At 62.7% G+C, this 20,406-nt stretch overlaps 1 protein-coding gene across 2 annotated transcripts in view; it reads right to left on the bottom strand.

Moving 5' to 3' along the window:
* The window catches only part of CACNA1B (calcium voltage-gated channel subunit alpha1 B), a 137,809-nt gene that overhangs the window by 75,687 nt on the left and 41,716 nt on the right, over positions 1 to 20,406 (bottom strand). For both annotated transcript variants that reach the window (XM_037036648.1, XM_037036649.1), the window contains exons 12-18: positions 19,983 to 20,095; positions 15,886 to 15,998; positions 14,423 to 14,554; positions 14,157 to 14,229; positions 9,557 to 9,674; positions 8,156 to 8,223; positions 6,185 to 6,291 (exon numbers count right to left, since the gene is read on the bottom strand). In XM_037036648.1, coding sequence (XP_036892543.1) covers positions 6,185 to 6,291; positions 8,156 to 8,223; positions 9,557 to 9,674; positions 14,157 to 14,229; positions 14,423 to 14,554; positions 15,886 to 15,998; positions 19,983 to 20,095 — 724 coding nt within the window. The remainder of the gene's footprint in view (positions 1 to 6,184; positions 6,292 to 8,155; positions 8,224 to 9,556; positions 9,675 to 14,156; positions 14,230 to 14,422; positions 14,555 to 15,885; positions 15,999 to 19,982; positions 20,096 to 20,406) is intronic.

Genomic DNA, 20,406 nt, shown 5'->3' with positions numbered 1-20,406 from the left:
GCCACAGATGACATACAGCGATGGAGGGAAGGGTAGCGGGGTGGGTGCAGGGAGCAGGCGGGCAGAGGGGCACAGGAGCCCTCAAGACCCCGGCAGTCAGTCGATGCAACGGGGCAGGTGGGCACCCAGGGTAACACCTGGCCCAGTGGGGCCCGCACGCCACAGGCGCACGGGTGCGGGGCAGGATGCAAGGCCTCTCTTGAGCCCAGGATGCTGGACTGAGGCGAAGAGGAACAGGGCACTGGGGATGATGGACACCAGCAGGAGGTGGCGGCCAGGCCCACCTGGTGGGACAGGTGAGATGCTGACCAAGAAAGCCAGAACGGGGGGTGGAGGGGTGGGCAGATGGGTAGGCCCGAGGGTCCGGCCAGAGGCCAGAGGCCAGGGGCCCTGCAACAGGAGAGCAGAGCTGCCCAAGGTGGGAACTCTCCCCTGAACGTCCCAGAGGCAGCCACTGTCCAGAGGGACTGGGGACAGCAGAGAGCACAACCCCCCCTCGGGAGTGGCCAGGGAGCCAGGACCGCCCTTGTGCGGAACAGCCCCACCGGGGCGACTGCTGCTCAGGTCAGTGCCTGTCTGCCCGCAGGAGACACAGCCGCCTGTGGTCGCCAACGCCCTGCTCTCGCCTGCTCCGGGGAGAACACCCCGCCCCTGCCCACAGGGAGAGCCAGAGCCACCCCGGGAGTGGCCTGGGGTCCCGGCTCAGCCCTCACTGGACAGGCCACCCTGGCCTCGACCCTGCCCACCCCCTCTCAGTGGGCTCTACACCTTGGGGACACAGAGAGACCTGTGCACTCTGGGTTCTTTGCTGAGAAAACCCAAAGTAGGAGACCCCAGGCCCCTTGGCCAAGCAGACCTCTGAGGTGGGATGGTCACCCTCCAACCACAGAGGTCACCAGACCACAGTGGGGGAGGCACTGGCAGCCGGAGAACAAGGATGACGGTGCCATCTGTGTCATTCAGTGGCCCACACTGTGCCTTGGGCACTGGTGCCCACCTGCCACAACCCCCACAACCACCTGGGAGTGGTGTGCTGCTTCCACTTCACAGGTGAGGACACAGCCCAGAGAGAGAGACCCACAAGGGTCCCACTGCAAGCCACTGATGGAGCTGGGACCAGACAGCAGGGTCTAACCGCAACGGGTGGCCTCAGCTACCCCCAGCCTCAGCCACAAACACACCTGGGCCACAGCCTGAGGGGTCCCCGGCAGCCGGGCCACCAGCTCAGGGGGGGCCCTGGCACCATGGGTAGCTGCAGAGAGGCGCCCGCTGGTCTGGGCAACACGGAGGAAAAGGAGCCCTGCCCCTTGGAAGGCGAGCCTGGGCCCCTATGTGGGAAACACTTCCGGGCAGAGCACACAGCGCCTGTCCCTCACCTGGGGGCCCGCCGGGGAGGCAGGGTGATACATGGGGGCCTGTGTGCACCTCTCTGGCTGCCTGCTGACTCACCCTTGCCTGCTGCCACAGGCCCTGCTCCTGGGCCCCCCCGCAGGAAGCCCACCTCTTCTTTCTCTGGCTTCGACCTGAAGCCAGAGGGACCTGCCCACCCATTGCTGACACCAGACACCACAGCGAAGAGCCTGATTCTGAGCACCGGCGACCCGTGCAGAACGATGGCAGCAGGCGGGGCGCCGGTCACCGCCTCGGAGCCCTCCGTCACCCCAGTTGGGCCCACAGCCTGGGCCACTTGGTTGGCAGGGGAACTGGAGCCGCAGTCCCGAGGCCCAGCTCTGCCAGGACGGACGGGCTGTACAGACGGGGATGTGGCTGCTGACAGGCTGAGCCCTCCGCCTCTGCAGCCTGTTCCCACTTAGGAATCAGCCCGAGGTCTCAGAGTGGGGACTGACTGGGCTGGACGGGAGGATGCCCTGCGGTTGGCGGGCCCCCCTCAGGAGTTTGCCAGGGAGCAGGGCCCACTGCGTGCCACCGGCCCCGGCCTGCCGGTCTCCCCGCCTCCCTGGGCCCCGTGCCACCCATGCTGGCTGCAGGCCCATTCCCAGCTGAGCTGCCGGCCTCCTCTCTGGACACACCCGTCTGTGTGTGGCCTCGTTCCCCCGGGCGTCCCAGTCAGCCCCCCGCCCCGGCACTGGCCTCTCTGCACTGAGTGCACACAGCATGGGGACATGACACCAAGGACCACTGCCCTCTGCCCTGCAGGCCAGCGTGGCTGCGGACTCCAGTCCAGGCAAAGTCCTCCCTGGAAAGGGCTCAGTGGGTTGGGCTTCATCCTGCAGAGCTAAGGGTCGCTGGTTCGATTCCTGGTCAGGGCACAGGCCCGGGCTGCGGGTTTGACCCTTGGTAGGGGCACCGAGGAGAGGCAACGGATCAACGTTTCTATCCTTCTCTTTCTCCCGCCCTCACCCTGTCTCTACAAAGTCTTTCACAGAGAAAAGGACACTGCAAGGGTCACACGGAGGAGCTGCTCCCTCCACGTCCTACGCCCGCTGGCAGGCACAGCTGACCCGGGCGCCACGCCTGCCTCTGGGCCGTGACCCCACTTTGAGGTTTCTGGGCTGAAAAGTCCACTCGCCTGTGGCAGCTGACAACTCCCAGCAGCCAAGGTGTGACACCACGTGCCCCTATGTCCCCACCTCACTCCACCTGCCAGTCGGTCGGCCCAGATCCAGCTTCCTTCCCCGTGAGACCTCAGGGCCCGAGCAGCCAGCAGCTCTGGGTGCCTGTGGGGGACTGAGCCCAGCCTGGTGCTGGCCGTGGGGACAGCAGGGGCCACCACCACCAGGGCGCCACCTCCGTCCAGGTGGCCCGACCATACCCGGCTCCTGTGGGGACTTCCCACCGCATGGCCTGACCTCACCCTGAGTAGGAGGCCCTGGGGCCCAGCCTCCCGGGCCCACTTCCCCCGCCACCTGTGTTGCCCCAGGAGGGCCATCTGGGGTTCCCGGGGCTGTGCCTTGGCCCTGCTGGCCTCGTGTAAGCCTCACGACCGGAAGCAGCTCTGCTCTTGCTGGGAGGAGGACTTCATGAGGGTCACAGACACGTCCTAGCCCAAGGAAGGAAGGGACGGGGCAGGAGGAGCCTGGGGCCATCCCAGGGTGCACCGAAGGACACACCGCCTCACAGAGGCCACAAGGAGACCCGAGACCCCAGAGTGACGGCGCACGGACAGACAGCAGATGAGAGGACAGAGACCAGGAGGGAGAGGTGGAAGGGCCACGCTCAGAGTATGATGCCGGCGAGCAGGACTCCGGACGTCGGGAAGCGTGCCCACCGTCCCCGCCAGGCTGCAGGAGGCTGGCCTGGAGCCACCCCCGAAGCGAATGACCGGAGGCAGAAGCAGAGTGAAGAGGGGGGGTGTTTGCGTGTAGCTGCCATGAAGCCAGGGTGGGGACCGTAGCCACTCACGGTGAGTTCACGCTGGAGACAGAGGAGCTGCGAGATACAGTAGCTCGAGTTTGCTTTACAAAACTGCACATGCAAAAAACAAAACAGAACGGAAGTGAGGAAACCAGAGAGAGCTCTCAGACACACGGGCACACGCGTGAGCCGCGTCAGGTCAGCGTGCAGGCTGCGGTGTGCATCGGGGCGGAAGGCCAGGGACACTCCGTCCGAACGGTCACTGGCCGCAACCTTGGGGTAAAAGAGAAGTTGAGAGAGAGCACCCGGCACAAAGGGAGACGGAGGCGCACGTGGCAAACCCCCGGGGGCCGGAAGACAAGGGAACCATCTCGGGCCCACCCGCCCGGGGAGGGCAGAGCTGGACCCCACAGGCCGCCCTCCGGACCGGGGCCACTGGGCAGCTCGGTGCTCAGCAGGAGCAGAGTGGCCCCCGACACGGCCCTCACCCAGCGCGGCCCTCAGCCCCAGCTCCAGGCCACCGTGACCCTTCCCAAGGCAAACAGGTGTCACCATCCCCAGCCCACCTCCCTTGGGTGTGACTGCATCCATTTCCAGGTGACTTTCTTCCAAAACCAGCAGGGAGAAAGCAAACACCCCACACCGTCTCCCTCCCCAGTGGCGCCTCCTCCTTAAGGCCGAGTCCACGGGCCTTTGTGAGGCGCTCGGGCAACTCGCCTGCTTGGAGGCCTTGGGGATAAGCAGGGGGGTGTGTGCAAGGGAGTGTGCAAATCAGTGTGCGACCATGTGTCGAGTTTGTGAATGAGTATGTTAGTGGCAGTGAGTGTGCAAGGGTGTGGAGTCAGTGTGAATATGTGTAAACACGTGAGCTTGAACACGCATGTGCAAGAGAGAGTGTACAAACGAGAATGACTGTGAGTATGCAGGGTAGGTGTGAACGTTTCTGTGAATACGTGTGGATGCATGAATGTGCAGGGTAAATGTGATCTTGTGTGAGTGTGACTGTGAGTGTGTCAGGGTAGGTGTGGACATGGGTAAGTGTGAATGTGTACCAGTGTGGGAGTGTCAAGTGGATGTGAAGGTGAGTGTGTGCAGGTGTGTGCGGCAGCGCCCGAGTCATGCTGATGAGGCTCAGCGCAGTGACAGGCAGAGGACCGCACCCACCGTGGTGTCCCTTCCCTCCCAGGAGCCTGGAATGGCCGCCCCGAGGCCAGAGACACCCCCTGCCCCTGCGACCTCCAAGGGGCAGGTCCCTCTGAGGCGGGACTCCAGTTCGACCTCTGGCCACTCGAGCAGCGCCTGTGCCCACCTGCACAGAGCACAGGCAGGAGTCACCCGAACACCCAGGACACTAACAGTCCTTCCATATCCAGATGTCACAGACGGCGTCCCACCCTCCCACTCCACAGGCCACACAGCTCGGCAGGAAGCCGGGTCAAGGCGAAGGTCCCTCGGGTGGCTGTTCTCACCCACACAGGTGCTGCATGGAGGGACCCTGGGCGGGCAGGCCCTGCCTGTCCAGTAACAAGACTGACCTGGAGGACAGGAAACGAGGGGGCAGGACAGCCGACAGACACAGAGCACCGAGCCCAGCACCACAGGACTCGGACACCCTCTGCCCACACACACTGGGACGGGCCTCGCCCAGCGCGCGGCACCTCTGTTGACCACATCGGACGCACTGAGTGTCCGAACAAGGGCCACGGCCAGGACTGGCACCCTGGAGAGCCTGCCGGGCCGTACAGGGGAACCGGCCAACACCAAGCTGACCGCGAACTCAGGGGCCCTGGGAGGTGGGGAGGGGCTTCAGGGCAGAGGTCAGACCCACAGCTGGCATCCTGGGTGTCCGGGTGGCATGGGCCACAGGACCATGGTGCCACTGTGCTGCCTGCTCATGCCCCTGCACACCCACTGCCTCGTGTGTGTGGACACACAGGACACACACAGTCTTAAACCCACCAGAGATGACCTCGTGAGCCCACGGACACTATAGCCAGAGGTGCCTGCGGCCGTCCGGTGCCAGGGCCACGGCGCTCACAGGAAGAGGCGCCCACTGCAGCGCTGGGGCCCGGGGCTCGGCCGGGAGTGGGGGTGTGCGGGGAGCTCGGAGCTGAGCTCAGCCGGGCCAGAGACGGCCCCGGCCGTGCGTCTGTGCTCTCTGCAGTGGTCAGCCCAGGCCCCAGCCGGCTGCCAGGCCCTCCCGCCTCCTTCTACACCCTCCTGCCACGGGCTGCCCGTGCCCAGACCATGGCAGCCCTCGTCCCTGGGCTACACACTCTGTCCCACGGCCAAAGTCCCTTAGCGCCTCCCACCGTGCTTCTGCAATGTGCCTGGGGGTTCGGCGGGATCTGTTGGGGGGACGACGAGTCTCCCCGAGACGCCCTGGCCCCGCCTTCACCTTTATTCACCACAGAGGCTGCTCCCTGCCCGCTGGCCCAATTCCCAAAACTCAGGGACCTTAAGTCTTTTGCACTAAGTCTTGGGGCTGCTGACAAGCCACCAGGAATCGTTTGGTTCACAGAACACATGCTCTGAAAAGTTGTACAGAACCCAGAAGGAACCCAACTCCTTTCCCCTAACGCACCGCCTCTGCCCGGGGGGACCGAGCCTCCCACGGCCGTCAAGGACACACGCCTCCGGCAGAGACCCCACCGCAACATGCCGCCACAACCCATTGCTGCTCACACTGGGGGAGGCCGGAGGCGCTGCCTCACGAACCCCGTGCCCCCGGGCTCCTGCAGGGAAGGTGCCCTCCCGGCCACGACTGCCCTGGGTGGGAGGGCCTGTCCCAACGAGCTCCAGCCAAAGCCAGGGGCCTCCAGGGGACCGCCCTGCGGGGGGCCCGCACCCCCACTCTGGAGAGCCTTACGCAGCAGCAGAGACGTTTGTGGCTGACAGGGGGCTGACTTCGGCCACTTCCTTGGCCTTCTGCAGAGCGAGCTTCTGGTTGGCTGCCTCCTCCATCTCCTCTTCATCCTGTGAGCAGACAGAGCCTCGGGGCTGGGCCTCAGAGCGCTGGGCCCGCCTCACAACCGAGTCCCTCCTGTCCTCGGGCCTGGGGCCTGGGGCCAGGCTGGGGGCCCCGGTGTGAGCATGGCCTGGACAGGTGTGCGTGTCTGTGGCACTGCACCTGAGCCGCATCCGGTGAGAATGCAAGCCCAGTCTTCCCCAGGCCCCTGCCCTGCCCCCAGGAGCACCTGCCATGCCTGGACCAAACCGGCCTCCGCCCCACAGCCGCAAGGGACGGGCTGGGCTCCACACCTGGGCCTGGCACTGCCCACAGGAGCAGTCACCGGGAGGACATCCAGCAGGGGCACCTCACAGCCTCTGAGCTTTTCTGCTTGCCCTCCTGTCCCCAGCTGTGACTGAGGGGTCCCTCTTTGTTACCCCCACATGTGTGCGGCCATTTGCGTCACCTGGCCCTGAGCTCCCTCCACACGCGTCCTGGAGAGGCCCCAATGGCTCTGTGTCACAGGGGGGCTGGCGGTGCTCACATGTGCACACATGTGCAGACATGCTGCCCACCTCTGGCCCTGATCCCCCACCACTGCGCCAAGCCCACGTACTGCGCTCCTGGGGTCCAGACAAACTGCTCCAGGCCGAGGTCGGAGGCCCCGGCCCACAGGCTGCTTACCTCCCCAACCCTACAGGGCTCCTGAGAGCCGGCGTTCTCCACTGACCCAACACAGGCTGCCATCTGCTCCTAGGCTCACAACAATGCCAAAACCAAGTCCCGGTGAGCTGGCCATCCCCTGCTCTGGGCCCCATGGCAGTTTACGGCCCTTAGGGGCGGGGACATCACCACAGTGTTCTACGAACAAACTTAATCTTCAAAAACAAACGGCTGTGTCTGCGAGAACATGAGGGAAGGAGAGTCGAGTCCCGCCAGCCCAAAGGACAGGCTGCCCTGCCCGACACCCACAGGCGGGGCCCAACACAGCGGTCTTGTCTGCACGTGGCGTGCAGCGTGTCCTCACACAAGTGGTGCCGGGGGAACTTGGGCTCACGCCTGCCCTGGGACAGCTGGTGCCAGGCCACTGAAGGCTCCACACAGCTGACACCAAGTGCTCCGTGGGTCCCCAGCCCCAGCGGCACCGTGGGGGACCGTGTCTGCGACAGAGGCGGCCCCGTCTCCCACCGGCCCAGCCTGGGGGCGGCGCCCTCCACACAGGGCTTGGGGCTTGCTAAACAGGAGGCGAGGCTGAGATGGCAGGCGGCCCAGCAGCACGGTCAGGGCCGTGCGGGCAAAGGTGTCAGAGCAGGTGGGGGGCCGTGTCCTCTGGAGGGGAACCACAGGGGAGGCATGTGGAACTGCACCCCTGGGCTCCGGGGTGCAGAGAGCAGAGGCGGCCTGCTGGGGCGTCTCACAGCAGCGAGGCGGGGTGTCTGGCTGCCGCGGCGCCTGCTGGGAAGGCAGCACCAGCCGCTCCCGCTGGCCCGGCGCCTGAGAACAGCACCTGACCCCCCCCACACCTGCGACCGACCCTGGGTTCCCTCACCGCCCAGGGACAAGCACGGAGGTCCCCACACGGCCGCCTGGACCCCCTGAACCTCACATGGCTTCTGTCCTGTGGCCGGTGCAGCCGCCTGCACTCTTCAGGGCCTGTGTGAGCTGCCCCTCCTCCAACCACGCTGCCCCTGCCCCTCTGGTTTGTTCCCGGGCAGTAGCCTCTCCGAAAGCCGCCCCCGGGGTCCCTCTTCCCAGCACCGGGGCCCCTCGGGCAGCTCTCCCACCCTGAGCGACACCCCAGCCTCACCCAGCGCACCCTTGCACAGCAGCCCCCCTCGCAGGGACAGGGCCACCCCCACCCCTGCCCTGGGTCTGCGTGCATGTCCCTACCTTGGTCAGCTCCTGAGCGTTGGCCAGGTTGTCCACAGCGATGGCCAGGAAGACATTCAGCAAGGTGTCTGGGCGGCTCCGATAAGGAAAGGAACCCTTCCGTCCCGATCCACTTCCACGTGGCCACACCGTGGCTTCCCCGTGGAAAGCAGGCCCCCAACCCCCGATCCCCGCCACCCTGCAGCCTCCTGCCCTTGGCGTCCACATGCCCCTCCGAGCCCCCAGCCCTGTGGCCAGTTGCCCCAGACACACCCCAGAACCTTGGCGGCACCCCGTACCACCACCCCAATACCCTTGCCCTCATGGACCCCTTTCCCCAACACTGCTCTGCGGGGTGACTTGTGGCCCCCACTCAGAAGCGCTGGGGGATCGACTTGCACTCAGCCCCCCAAAGGCCCCCGGACTGCCTCCTCCCGTCCCAGTCCCCAGCTTCCGGCCACCCAGAGAAGCCTCCCGACTAACGCAGTGGCTGCATGGGGCTCCCCCACTGTGGGTGCTGTGGGCAGAGGCCATGTCGGACAGACGGACACACCCGTGCAAACCCCTGTCCCTGGTCAGGCCCACGGACACTGGCCCTGCTCACTCCCCCTCGAGGCACGGGACACGGCGCCCGGCTCCAGGCCCCACCTGGAACCTCATGCACCAAGAGCCCAGGGGCCTGTGACCCTGCTCCACCACGCTGTCCTCCCGGGGCGGTGGGGCAAGGCCACACAGAGGAGGGAGCTGGCCCAGCGCCCCAGGGGCATGAGGGGCCAACAGCAGGCGCAGTCGCCCCAGACCAGGCCCTGCTGTGCCGCTGACGTGCGCCCCCTCTGGGTCCCTGTCCCTGCAGCGCTCCTGCCACCGCTCACCTCTGTGTTCTCCTGAACCCCGGGGGCGGCACCCCAGCCCTCTGTGCTGTGCCTGCGGCACACAGGGCCTACAGGGCCAGGCCCTCTGGGGTTGCCTCAGTCCTGGGCACCACTGACACTGGGCTGGGCAATCCTGCCACCAACAGCCAGCAGTGTCCCCAGCCTCCACCCATGCTCCTCCCCTGCAGTCCTGACCACCACACGTGGCCCTGGGCCTGGGGGCCCTTGAGCGGCAGGTAGCTCTGTGGGGGGCCAACAGCAGCGACGCTCGCTGCTCAGGCCCCCGCCAGCCTCCCAGGCCCTCGCCTCCCAGGCAAGCCTGCTCTGGACGGGACACTGAGGCCGCGCTGCCCCCTCCCTGAACCGCCTGTAGCCATGGGCACCCTTGGGGTCCTTCCCACGGCCGAGGCTGCGCCCTGCAGGCCCAGAGGAACACAGAGGGACAGAGCCGACTCCAGGTGACAGGACGGGGGTCTGCCTGGTCAGGGTCGGAGGGAGTGGCGAACGCTGGCCACTGCTCGGCCCACAGCCCAGCCCCTTAGAAGGATGCAGTTTCCAAACAGCGTGAGGACGATGAAGTAGAAAGACGAGAACATGCCTTTGCTGACTCCGCCTTGCGACTCGATCCCGTGATACATCACTGCGTTCCAGTCCTCCCCGGTCAGAATCTGCGGGGGGACACAGCCGGGCAGGCCCTCAGGGCCACACACGCACACGCGCTGCACACACAGCTCTGCCCACACACATGCACACACGCTGGCTCCCAAGGGCCCCCTGCATGTAGGCACGCCACTGCCCCCTGTGCACAGGCACATGCACCGACACGCAGACATGCACACACACAGGATTTGGGGTGACGGTGCCTCTGGAGGGCCAGGTGGCCAGGGTCCCTCCACAAGAACCTCCCGACGCGGCTGCTGCCGGCTCAGCTCTCAGAAACACACACGCAAAACACACACACACACACACACACACACACACACGTGAGGTCCCCTCCCAAGTGGGCAGGGAGGTCCATGCAGGCGGAAGGGCAGTGGCGGGGTGGGCCCACAGCCGGGGGCAGAGCCGGGAGGCCGGGGCCTCCTAGGCCAGGACGCTGAGGCTCCTGGGACCGGCTGGCAGTGGGGCAGGCTCTGTGGGCCTCCGACCCCTTCCCGCTCCTCAGCCGGTGGTCTGAGGCCTCGAGGGCGGCTGATGCAGTCCCCGCCCCACCAGGACGCACGCCCCTTCCACTCCAGTCTCTGGGAAGTGTGGGGTGAAACGGCCGCAGTCCAGTGTCCTGTGCAGAGCGGACACCTGTGCACCCACCTACGTCGGCATCAGGCCCCCACCTGTGTGTCTGGTGAGGACCCTCGCCTGGAGTTCAGCTCCGCCCCATGGCAAACACCACACGCTGGGGCACCAATTCCGTGCAGAGTCCCATGTCCACCCACGTCGGCACAAGCCCACCACTCACGGGTGCGAGCCCCTGCCCTGAGCTCCCGCTCACACCCCCGCTTCCCTCCCGGTGGCACCGCGAGGCACATCCATTAGGCCACGTGTGCCTCCGAGGCTCCCAGACCCTGCTCTGCCCCCTCACACACCCCGGCTCTGTCACACCTTGTGGCGGCTCCATCTCAGAGGTGAGGGAACAGGCCACCTCCTGTGTCCCAGGCCACTCTGTCCCTCCTGGGGCTGGCCCACAGTCCCTGTGTATCTGACTGACTCGTGAGTTTCTGATCCTGGGTCAGGAATATTTTTCAGAAATATCTTCTGTTTTTTTTCTTTTTTAAAAATATATTTTATTGATTATGCCATTACAGTTGTCCTATTTCCCCCACTTCATTCCCCTCCACCCTGCACACCCCCTCCCCCCTTTAGTTTATGTCCACGTGTCTCAAGTTCTTTTTATCCTATATTTCCCCTACTATTCTTGCCCTCCCCCCTATTTTCTACCTACCGTCTATGCTACTTATTCTCTGTACCTTCTCCCCCCTTCTCCTCCTCCCACCCCCCTGTTGCTAACCCTCCATGTGTTCTTCATTTCTATGGTTCCACTCCTGATCTAGCTGTCCTCTTAGTTTGCTTTTGTTTTAGGTGTGGTTGTTAGTAACTGTGAGTTTGCTGTCCTTTCACTGTTCATATTTTTTATCTTCTTTTTCTTAGATAAGTCCCTTTAACATTTCATAGAATAAGGGCTTGGTGATGATGAACTCCTTGAACTTGCCCTTATCTGAGAAGCACTTTATCTGCCCTTCCATTCTAAATGAAAGTTTTGCTGGATAGAGCAATCTTGGCTGTAGGTCTTTGGATTTCATGACTTGGAATACTTCTTTCCAGCCCCTTCTTGCCTGTAAAGTCTCTTTTGAGAAATCCGCTGACGGTCTGATGGGAACTCCTTTGTAGGTGACTGTCCCCTTCTCTCTTGCTGCTTCTAGGATTCTCTCCTTCATTTTAATCTTGGCTAATGTAATTATGATGTGCCTTGGTGTGTTCCTCCTTGGGTCCAACTTCTTTGGGACTGTCTGAGCTTCCTGGATTTCCTGGAAGTCTATTTCCTTTGCCAGACTGGGGAAGTTCTCCTTTATTATTTATTCCAATTAGTTTTCCACTTGTGGCTGTTCCTCTTCCCCTTCTGGTACCCCTATAATTCGGATGTTGGAACATTCAAAGATGTCCTGGTGGTTCCTAAGCCTCTCCTCATTTTTTTGAATTCTTTACTTTTTCCTGTTTGGTCATTTCTTTCTTCCTTCTGGTCCACTCCCTTGATTTGAGTCCCAGTTTCCTTTCCATCACTATTGGTTCCCTGTGCATTTCCCTTCATTTCAATTAGTTTAGCCTTCATATGCTCCTCTAATTTGTGGCTAAAATGAACCAGTTCTGTGAGCATCCTGATCACCAGTGTTTTGAACTGTGCATCTGAGAGGCTGGCTATTTCTTTTTTGCTTAGAGTTATCGGCTCTGGGTCTTTGAGTTCTTCTTGAGCTGTATTTTGGGCTGTTCGTGCCTGTTGCGTATGAAGAGCAGAGCCCTAGGTGTTCACCAGGGCGGGGCAACTCAGAGGCTGGGTTGTGACGCTGTATGTGGGGGCGGGGCCAGAGAGGGGCAACCGTGGCCCCCTCCACTGCCTCCCGCCGCTGGGGCCTGCGCTGCAGCCGCCTGTCTCACTGCTCACTCCTTTGCCTGGTTTATCAGTCTGGCTAAACAGTTCATTGTTGTTGGACTTTTGTATAGTTCAATTTTCTGTGTTCTGGTTGTGTTTTTGTTACTAAAACTGTTGTTTTTAAACTTGGTTGTGCGAGGAGGCACAGCGTTTCCGCCTACGCCTCCATCTTGGCCGGAAGTTTGTTTTTTTCTTTACTATTAACTTATTTTTATATTAGAAAAAAGTTTAATATGGTTAAATGTATCCGTCTTTTATGGTTTCTGCTTTCCGCACCTTGAGAAATTCTTCTCGGTCCCGAGTTCACGAAGATACTTTTGTTTTCTTCAAGTCATGTCACGTTTGGTTTCTCACAGGGAGGGTTCCCACGCGACGGGACTGCGGGCCCCCAGCGTCGGACACCGACTTCCCACACAGGTGGCGCTTTGTCCCGGGCTCTGCCTGTGTTCCTCGGACGTTTCTCTTCGTCCTCCCAATCCTCATTGCGGTGGCTTCTTGTAAAGCCCTGCTGGGTCGGGGGGCACCCCCTCCTGAGCTCCAGGCTGCCCCGGACACTGGGTCTCTGCAGGATGGAGGCGAGGTCCCCAGCACCGTCCTGGGGGACTTGGGACAGGAGGATGGTGACGCCGCCGACTCGGGTGGGGACAGCCGCCACGTCACCGCGGGAGGCTCCCCTTCTGTGAAAACAGCCCCTGGGCCCGTGCCTCCAGGCCCCTGCCCAGCAGCCCACCAGCCCGCCCGCCATCAGTCTTGCCTCTTTGTAGGGTGACTTCCTGGCACTTACAGCTTTGTTACCGCTGTGCAGGGACTCGAGTTTGAGTCGGTTTCCTAAGTGAATGGTGTTGCTACACACGCAAGCCATGCTTTTGTACGTTGACAGTGTGTTTGGCAACATGGGTGAATGCTCTTATCTCTAAGTGATCTTTTCCTATTTCCTATGGAAGTAATCCCATCGTCTGCAAACAGCGCTCGCGTCTGCTCCCTTCCAAACTTCCTACCTTCCTTTTTCTCATCGCATTGCCTGCAGCAGCCTGGATACTAGGCACCCTCATTTTTACTTGAATTATAACTCTTTCAGTCCGTCTTTGTCTGAGTTCTCCAGAGACGCAGAACTAGCAGACACACTCGAGGAACTGGCTGAGGGGTCGCAAGGCGCACAGTCAGCACGGAGGGGGACGGCGCCCGTGCCAGGCTGAGCTGGGAGACAGGAAGCCAGAGGCCCTGCCAGAAGGGACTAAAGGGTTCAGCAGGCGCTGCCCCCGAGGGCGGGCTGTCTGCTCTGCTGCAGCTCCTGACTCATGGGTTAGTCCCACCCACACACAGACCCAGGGGAACACGCTGGCGCCACTGACACACGCGGCCGTCACGCAACCTTCCCTGCGATGCGGCCGTGGTCTTTTTCAAACCGCTGCCTCGTCGGGCTCTAAGTCACGTGCACACAGCCCAGCCATTTCAAGTGTGAATCCAACGGTTTTGTTGGTGTGTTCACAGATGTGTGCGCCATCAGCACAGTCTACTTCAGAACATTTTCACTCCCTCAGAAAGCGGAACCCATGCCAAGAAGCTGAGCCCGGCCTGGCGTGCGTGGGATGCAGGCCGTCTCTGAGACCTGGCTCGGGCAGAAACCACCCCCGCTCCGCCTCAGGCTGGCACCCTGGGCCTCACAAGGGGCAGAAGGATCGCCCGAGAGGACAGAGTGTCTCGGCAGCAGCCCAGGAGAGGCTCATGGAGACACGGGGCGCTTGCAGGCGTGAGAGGACTGAGGGTGTCGGGTGCTTTGCTGCTTTATCCTCAGAGGAGGAGGACGGTTCTGATCCCCGGGCCTTGGGGCTCAGAGAGAAGCCACGGCTGGAAGCCAGGGGCTGCCGGACAGTGGGGCCCCGGGGACAGGGGAGTCCCGGGGACAGGGGAGCTGTGAGCTCAGCTCCACTTGCTCTCTCACATGCCTGGAATGCGGGCCATCGAGGTGGCGCGGAGACGCCCGGGACGGGCAGGAGAGAGGCCTCACCTGGAAGACAGTGAGGATGGCGGCGGGGAAGGTGTCAAAGTTGGTCGTTGGCGTTTCATCTTGAAAGTTGAACCTGAGAAAAACACAAGTCTCAGGAAAAGGCAGCCCCACCAGGAGCCGGGAGCGCCTGGCCCCTCGGCGCCGGCTCTGGTGCTGGGCTGCATGTAGGCGGTGCTCTGTGTGGATGGGCAGGGGGAGGCCGGCAGAGGCCTCGGTGTCGGTGCAGCAGCTCAGAGCCAGCCCCGCCCCCCCCCCGGGCCACATACTGTCCCCCGAACAGCTGCATGCCCAGCAGGGCAAAGACCACGATGAACAAGAAGAGCAGGAACAGGAGGCTGATGATGGACTTCATGGAGTTGAGCAGCGACACCACCAGGTTCCGCAGAGAGTTCCAGTACCTGCCGGGGGGCGGGGCTGCGGTGAGTGGGGCACCGTCACTGGCCCACGGTGAAGGACCTGCGCGAGGACCACTCACACGGCCGCCTCTACACTGACCCCCGCCAGGGGACCAGTGGGGTGGGCTGCCAGCCTGGCCTGTTCCCCTCTCGGACTCTCCCTGGGGTCCCCAGCACCCCCTCCACCCCCCTCAAGTGCTCCTGGAGGCCAGACCCCAAGTGCCTCTTGATGTCCTGCCCCCCAGCACGTGGGCCCCCTGGGGCCCACCCACAGCTGTGCTGCCGACCCCTCAGTGACTAGTCCCTGCCACCTGCTGCCCTCCGGGCACCACCATCAGCCCAGGCCCCAGGGCGACAGGCCGAGTGCCCCATGAGGTGCCAGGACCCTGCAGGGACCCTGCAGCCACGTTGACACATTGTGGGCTCCACACCCAGCTGTTCACAGGGACAGAGCCTCAGACACTTGGGCCAGTGGGGCCCTACTGTCTGGGCCGAGGGCTGCAGACTGTGTGGCTGGGAGAGGCGTCTCCTGGCCCTGTCCCTGCAGCTCTGCTGGCCGGGGGGTAGGGGTGGACCCCGCCCAGCTGTCCCCACTCACTGCACCCCCCCGCCTCCTCGCGGCCGACACAGGACGACTCGCTTCCAGAGTGACGCAGACAACCAAGGGGGGTCACACTGGGGTCGGGCGCCAGGCCAGCTTGGGCAGCAGGGCAGGACACTGATGAGCTCCCTTTGGTCACCCCCTTTTCTCCACTCACTGGGAGGCAACTGCCCAGAGAACTGCAAGTGGGGCCCACCACCCCCAAGAGAGGGCTCGAGACAACAGGGGGTGACTGGGGTCTCCCTTTCTACGGCGTTTATCAGGCGACTTTGGTTAATGAGATGACAGGGGCTCCGGAGCACAGTCCTACAGCACGTCCCCTGTCTGGCGTTCTGTGTGCTCACCTCCCCAAGTCTCCTCTCCTTCCGGCACCACGTATCCCTCTACCCTCTCCGACGTCCCCAGGCCCCCTGGACTCCAGAGCGACTGACCAGTGGGAACAAACTAATGAGGGTCGAGACCCCCTGGGGACACTGGACTGCACTGGGGTGGCCCTGATGGCGGACGTGCCCCAGCAAGGCCATGGGAAGCCGAGCTGGGCTGTGTCACTGCCTTTGAGTTTGCAGGTTTGTGTCGGTGTGTTTACAGGGCGTGAGCTGCAGCGAGAGATTCTGCCATCAAACTGGCAGCATGCATTCGAGAAGCAAGTGTGCGGTGCGGCCGACCTCCAACGCGGCCCCCTGAGGACCCCGAGGGGACGTCCCCCCATGCCCAAGAGCCCACGGGGACCTACTTGGTGACCTTGAAGATCCTCAGCAACCGCAGGGCCCGCAGCACGCTGATCCCGAAGGAGGTCCCGGGCTTGACGGCGGCCCAGACCACTTCGAAGATGCTCCCCACAATGACCTGCAACGGAGGTGGGGTCAGCCTCCAGGCCACACGTGCCCCAGGTGTGTGCAGAGCACGGGCCGCGCCCACCTCGTCTGCAGCTCCAACACCGGCCCCCCAGGAAGCTGCAGAGCCCACAGGCCCAGTGCCTGTCCTCCCCTCCGCCCACCAGTCACACCGCCAGGACAGGGGACAGAGTGACAGCCGGGGGCCCAGTGTCTCCCCAACCCTGTGGGGCTGGGCCACCCGCTCCAGACAGCTGGCCTCTCCCAGGCGCAGCCCTGCTGCCCTGCTGAGCTATCGCTTCCTGGTGCCCAGAGGCCAGCGTGGCACCGGGGACTCCTGTGCCCGGCCTGCCCTCGGGTTTCCACCCCATCCACGCTGGGCCGGTGGCACAGGTCCCCACTGTGCTCTCAGGCTCCACAAGGGCCATCCTGCCCGGTGTCCAGGGTGAGGGACTTGCAGAGGACAGGCGCTGGGCCTGGGGCACAGCAGGCCCCTCGTCAGCTCCCCCTGGACAGGACGCCTCACAGGGCCACCAGGCCCACGTGCTCCGCGTCTTCAAACCCAGCCCCCACAGCTGGTGTGCGGAGCCCGCACGTCCAGCCTCAGCCCCTTCCACCCCATGCGCCCGCACTTGGCTTGGGCATCACCAAGGGCTCAGTCATTTCCACCCATCTCACGTTCGCCTCTGCTCAGCCAGCTTCCAGCAGCGTTCTTACCTCACCCCGAGAAAGGCAGGCATCCAGGCAGAGGCCTGGCATGCCGCCGTGACCTGCCTGCAGTCACCAGCAGCCCATGAACCTGCTTGTCAGGTCTATTGACACACGAATGCATGCACAGCTGCACACCCGAACACAAATGCGTCTTTCAAGGAATGGCAGGAGTGTGCCGACGTCCCGGCACACCGACAACTCGGTACCTGCTGTGACCCGGGCAGCGCAGCGGGGGGGGGGGGGGGGGGNCCGCGGGACGGGGGGGGGGGGGGGGGGGGGGGGGGCAGGCTGCCACAAGCCGACCCGCACCAGCAGCTTCCCTCCGCACTCGCACAGCCTCCAGGTGGGGCCCAGGGCTGCAGTTTCCAAACAGACTTCCTTCTCACTGTGGGTCTTTCAGCAACTCTGCGATTTCTCATCACGTTCAAAACGGGTCCCCCAGGTGGGGCAAGTCAGCCTCTAAGATGACCCGGTGGTCCCCAATGCTTGGTGCTCACCCCTGGAGGTACCCCTGTCTCTTGGGCATGGGCTGAACTAGGGACTCCCTCCAGCGAACACAAGGTGACAGAGTGATGGGATATCACCTCTGAGGTGAGAGTCACACAATGACCGCGGTTTCCCTGGGGTCACCAGCTGCAGCCCACGGGGACACCCATGTGACCGGGAGCCACCGAGGCTGCCAGTGACCCAGGGGCTGGTCCCTGAGGCACATGGTCGGAAGGGAGCTCTCAACCCCAGGGGAGCTCACGAGAGACACTGAGCCGGGACCCCCACTGAAGCCACACCCTGGTGCCTGACCCACCAAAATGGCAGATAATGTTTGTTCTTTCGAACCACTAAGCTTTGGGGCCATTTGTGACACAGCAAGAAAAACGACATGGGTTTGGCATCAGAGGGTGAGGCACTTGCTGGAATAAAACCCTAAAATGCAGGCGAGGTTTTGGAAGCAGAAAAGGGCCCCGAGCAGCCCGTCGGTGAATCTGGAAATGCCCAGCCTGGCCATGTCAGGCCCTGGGGCGGGGGGGCCCGGGGGAAGGGCCCCTCGGTGCTGGCAGCCAGGACAGCCCCTCAGGAGACGGCTCTGGGCCAAATCCAGCAGGTGCCCCACACACAAGGAGACGGCCAGGCAGGGGCTGCCAGGGCTGCCCGTGTCCTCCTGCTGCCCAGGGCACAGGTGGCAGGACAGTGACGAGGAAAGAGCCATTCTGTAAAAAGTAGCTGGGACTTGCTGGCTTGGGAGCCCTCAGCCTCTCCCGGCAGCAAAGAACATGGGCACCGAACGGAGGGGACGGCAGCGTGCCCACCATTAACCCCTGGCCTCGCCGGTCGGTGAACAGCTGACAGGAGGCAAGCACGCGGTGGGGGAGAGGCCATCGCTTCACCAAACGGTGCTGAGAACCTGGACCAACACACACGGCGAAGAGAAACCAGACCACCGTCTCACACCGCACACAAGAATGAACTCGGAATGCGCTGAAGATGGAAACGTCAGACTGGAAAGCACAAAACTCCTAGGGAAAAACACAGGCAGTAAACTCTGACTTTGACCTTTGAAATATCTTTTTCCTGATGTATCTCTGAGGGCGAGGGAAACAAGCAAAAAAAGAAACAAGTAGCACCATTGAACGGGAGAAGGTATTTGCCAGTGATACATCCTATAAGGAGTTAACACGCAAAACTCGTAAAGAACCCATACAGCTCAACACCAAAAACATGAACAATCTAACACTAAAAATGAGCAGAGAAGCCCTGGCCGGTAGGGCTCAGTGGACTGAGCACTGGGTTACAAAGCGAAGGGTCGCAGGTTCGATTCCCAGTCAGGGCACATGCCTGGGCAGCAGGCCAGGTCCCCAGTAGGGGGTGTGTGAGAGGCAACCACACACTGATGTTTTCCTCCCTCTCTTTCTCTCTCCCTTCCCCTCTCTCTAAAAATAAACACACAAAATCTTTAAAAAGGTAAAATATATATACATACTTTTAAAAAGATTTTATGTATTTATTTTTAGAGGGGAAGGGGAGGAGAGGGAGAGAAACATCGGTGTGTGGTTGCCTCTTGTGCGTCCCCTGCTGGGAACTGGCCTGCAACCCAGGCATGTGCCCTGACTGGGAACTGAACCATGATCCTTTGGTTCGCAGGCCCACGCTCAATCCACTGAGCTACAGCAGCCAGGGCAGATAAAATGTATTTTTCAAAAAGTAAAAATAAAAATGGGCAGAGAACCGACCTGAGTAGACACTTCCCCAGAGAGGACCCACAGACCACCACAGGCACATGAACAACACCCAACATCACTAACTCAGAAGGTGCAAACTGAAACGACTGATCAGCACGGGAGTTTTGACAACTGTGAGATGTCACACACCCGGCCAGAATGGCCACCACCGGCGAACCACAAACGACAGGTGCAAGCGTGGAGAGCAAGGACGCCCGCGTGCACTGTGGCGGGGGTGCAGCCTGGGCGGCCAGATCTCTCCTTCCCCACGGGACCAGGGACACCTGCCCAGGGTCCGGGAAGCCTGGGCCCCATCCCTACTCCCCTGCACCCTGGCTGCACAGCCCTGGGCCATGAGGTGCTGTTGGCGCTGGCGACTCAGCCACACGTGAGCGTCCTGGGCAGCCGGCTCTCTGAAGTGTGGGCAAGATGAGCTGATCCTGTCAGCCCCGGGCCCACTGCGGCCCCAGGCCCTGCCCGGCTGCAGAGAGCTCTGCAGGGGTGTCTGTCCTTCCTTCTCGCTTAGCACCTCCAGCGGCCAGAATGCGGCCTCTCTCTGGGCCAGCAGTCCCGGTTGGGGGCTCACTCATACCTCAGACTTCTGTCTCCCTTCGAGGCTTCTCTGAGCACAGAGGATAGTGAAGGGCCTGGGGCCCTGCTGCCCGACCCCGCAGAGCAGGCAGGCCACTAGAGTGGCCCGTCTTCCCCTGGCAACTCTGGTGTGCCCATCTGTCCATGGCCAGGATGGGGGGCGGGGGTTGCAGGACCACAGCCCCTGACCTCTGCTGGGGAGAGACCGAGCCCTCCACAGGGCAGCAACGCACGGAGAAGGTCACTGTCCCAGGCCCAGAAGGGCCAGGGCCCCTTCAAACAGGGTGGGGGAGTGGAGCCTGCAGAAGTCACCCATCCATTGGGGCCCGACCAGGGCGGGCCTCCCTCGGTGGGCTGTCGACCACAGGCAGCCTTGCCGCCCACGGAGGGTGGGGGAAAGGGCTGAGGGTGCTCTCCAGCAAGGGTCCAGCTAGACCCGCCTGGACCCCCTGCACAGACCCCTGCTAAGGCATCCCACTCACCCCAAAGTCAAAGCAGTTGAAGGAGGACCGGAAGTAGCTTCTGGGCCCCAGGCCATACATCTTCAGGGACATCTCTGTGAGGAAGAGACCCAGGAAAACAAACTCTGCAAAGTCTAGGAGAAGCCGGAGAAGAGGGGGGTTAGCTCGCGGCCTCCTCCCACCTGCTCCAGCCCGGACTGTGGCTGCCAGGCCCGGGGCCTTGAAGGGCTGAGCTGGTCTGTGGCCCGAGCTCTGAAACCTCAGCCAGGACAGGAAGAACTGTGGGACCGGGAGGGATGCAGACAGATGCTCATTCCAGTGTGCGAGGTGGTACGTGCCTGGTGCCACAGGACACGGGAACAGGCTCAGCAGGGGGGTCTGGGGTTCTGGGGCACGGGGTCCGCTGGGCACCCAGGCAGATGGCTGGGCCACCCGGGACCCGTCC

The sequence above is a fragment of the Sturnira hondurensis genome, unplaced genomic scaffold, assembly GCF_014824575.4.
Source record: "Sturnira hondurensis isolate 20B ecotype Veracruz unplaced genomic scaffold, ASM1482457v3 Scaffold0022908, whole genome shotgun sequence".
Lineage (NCBI taxonomy): Eukaryota > Metazoa > Chordata > Mammalia > Chiroptera > Phyllostomidae > Sturnira > Sturnira hondurensis.
This window is presented reverse-complemented; position numbering and strand designations above follow the sequence as displayed.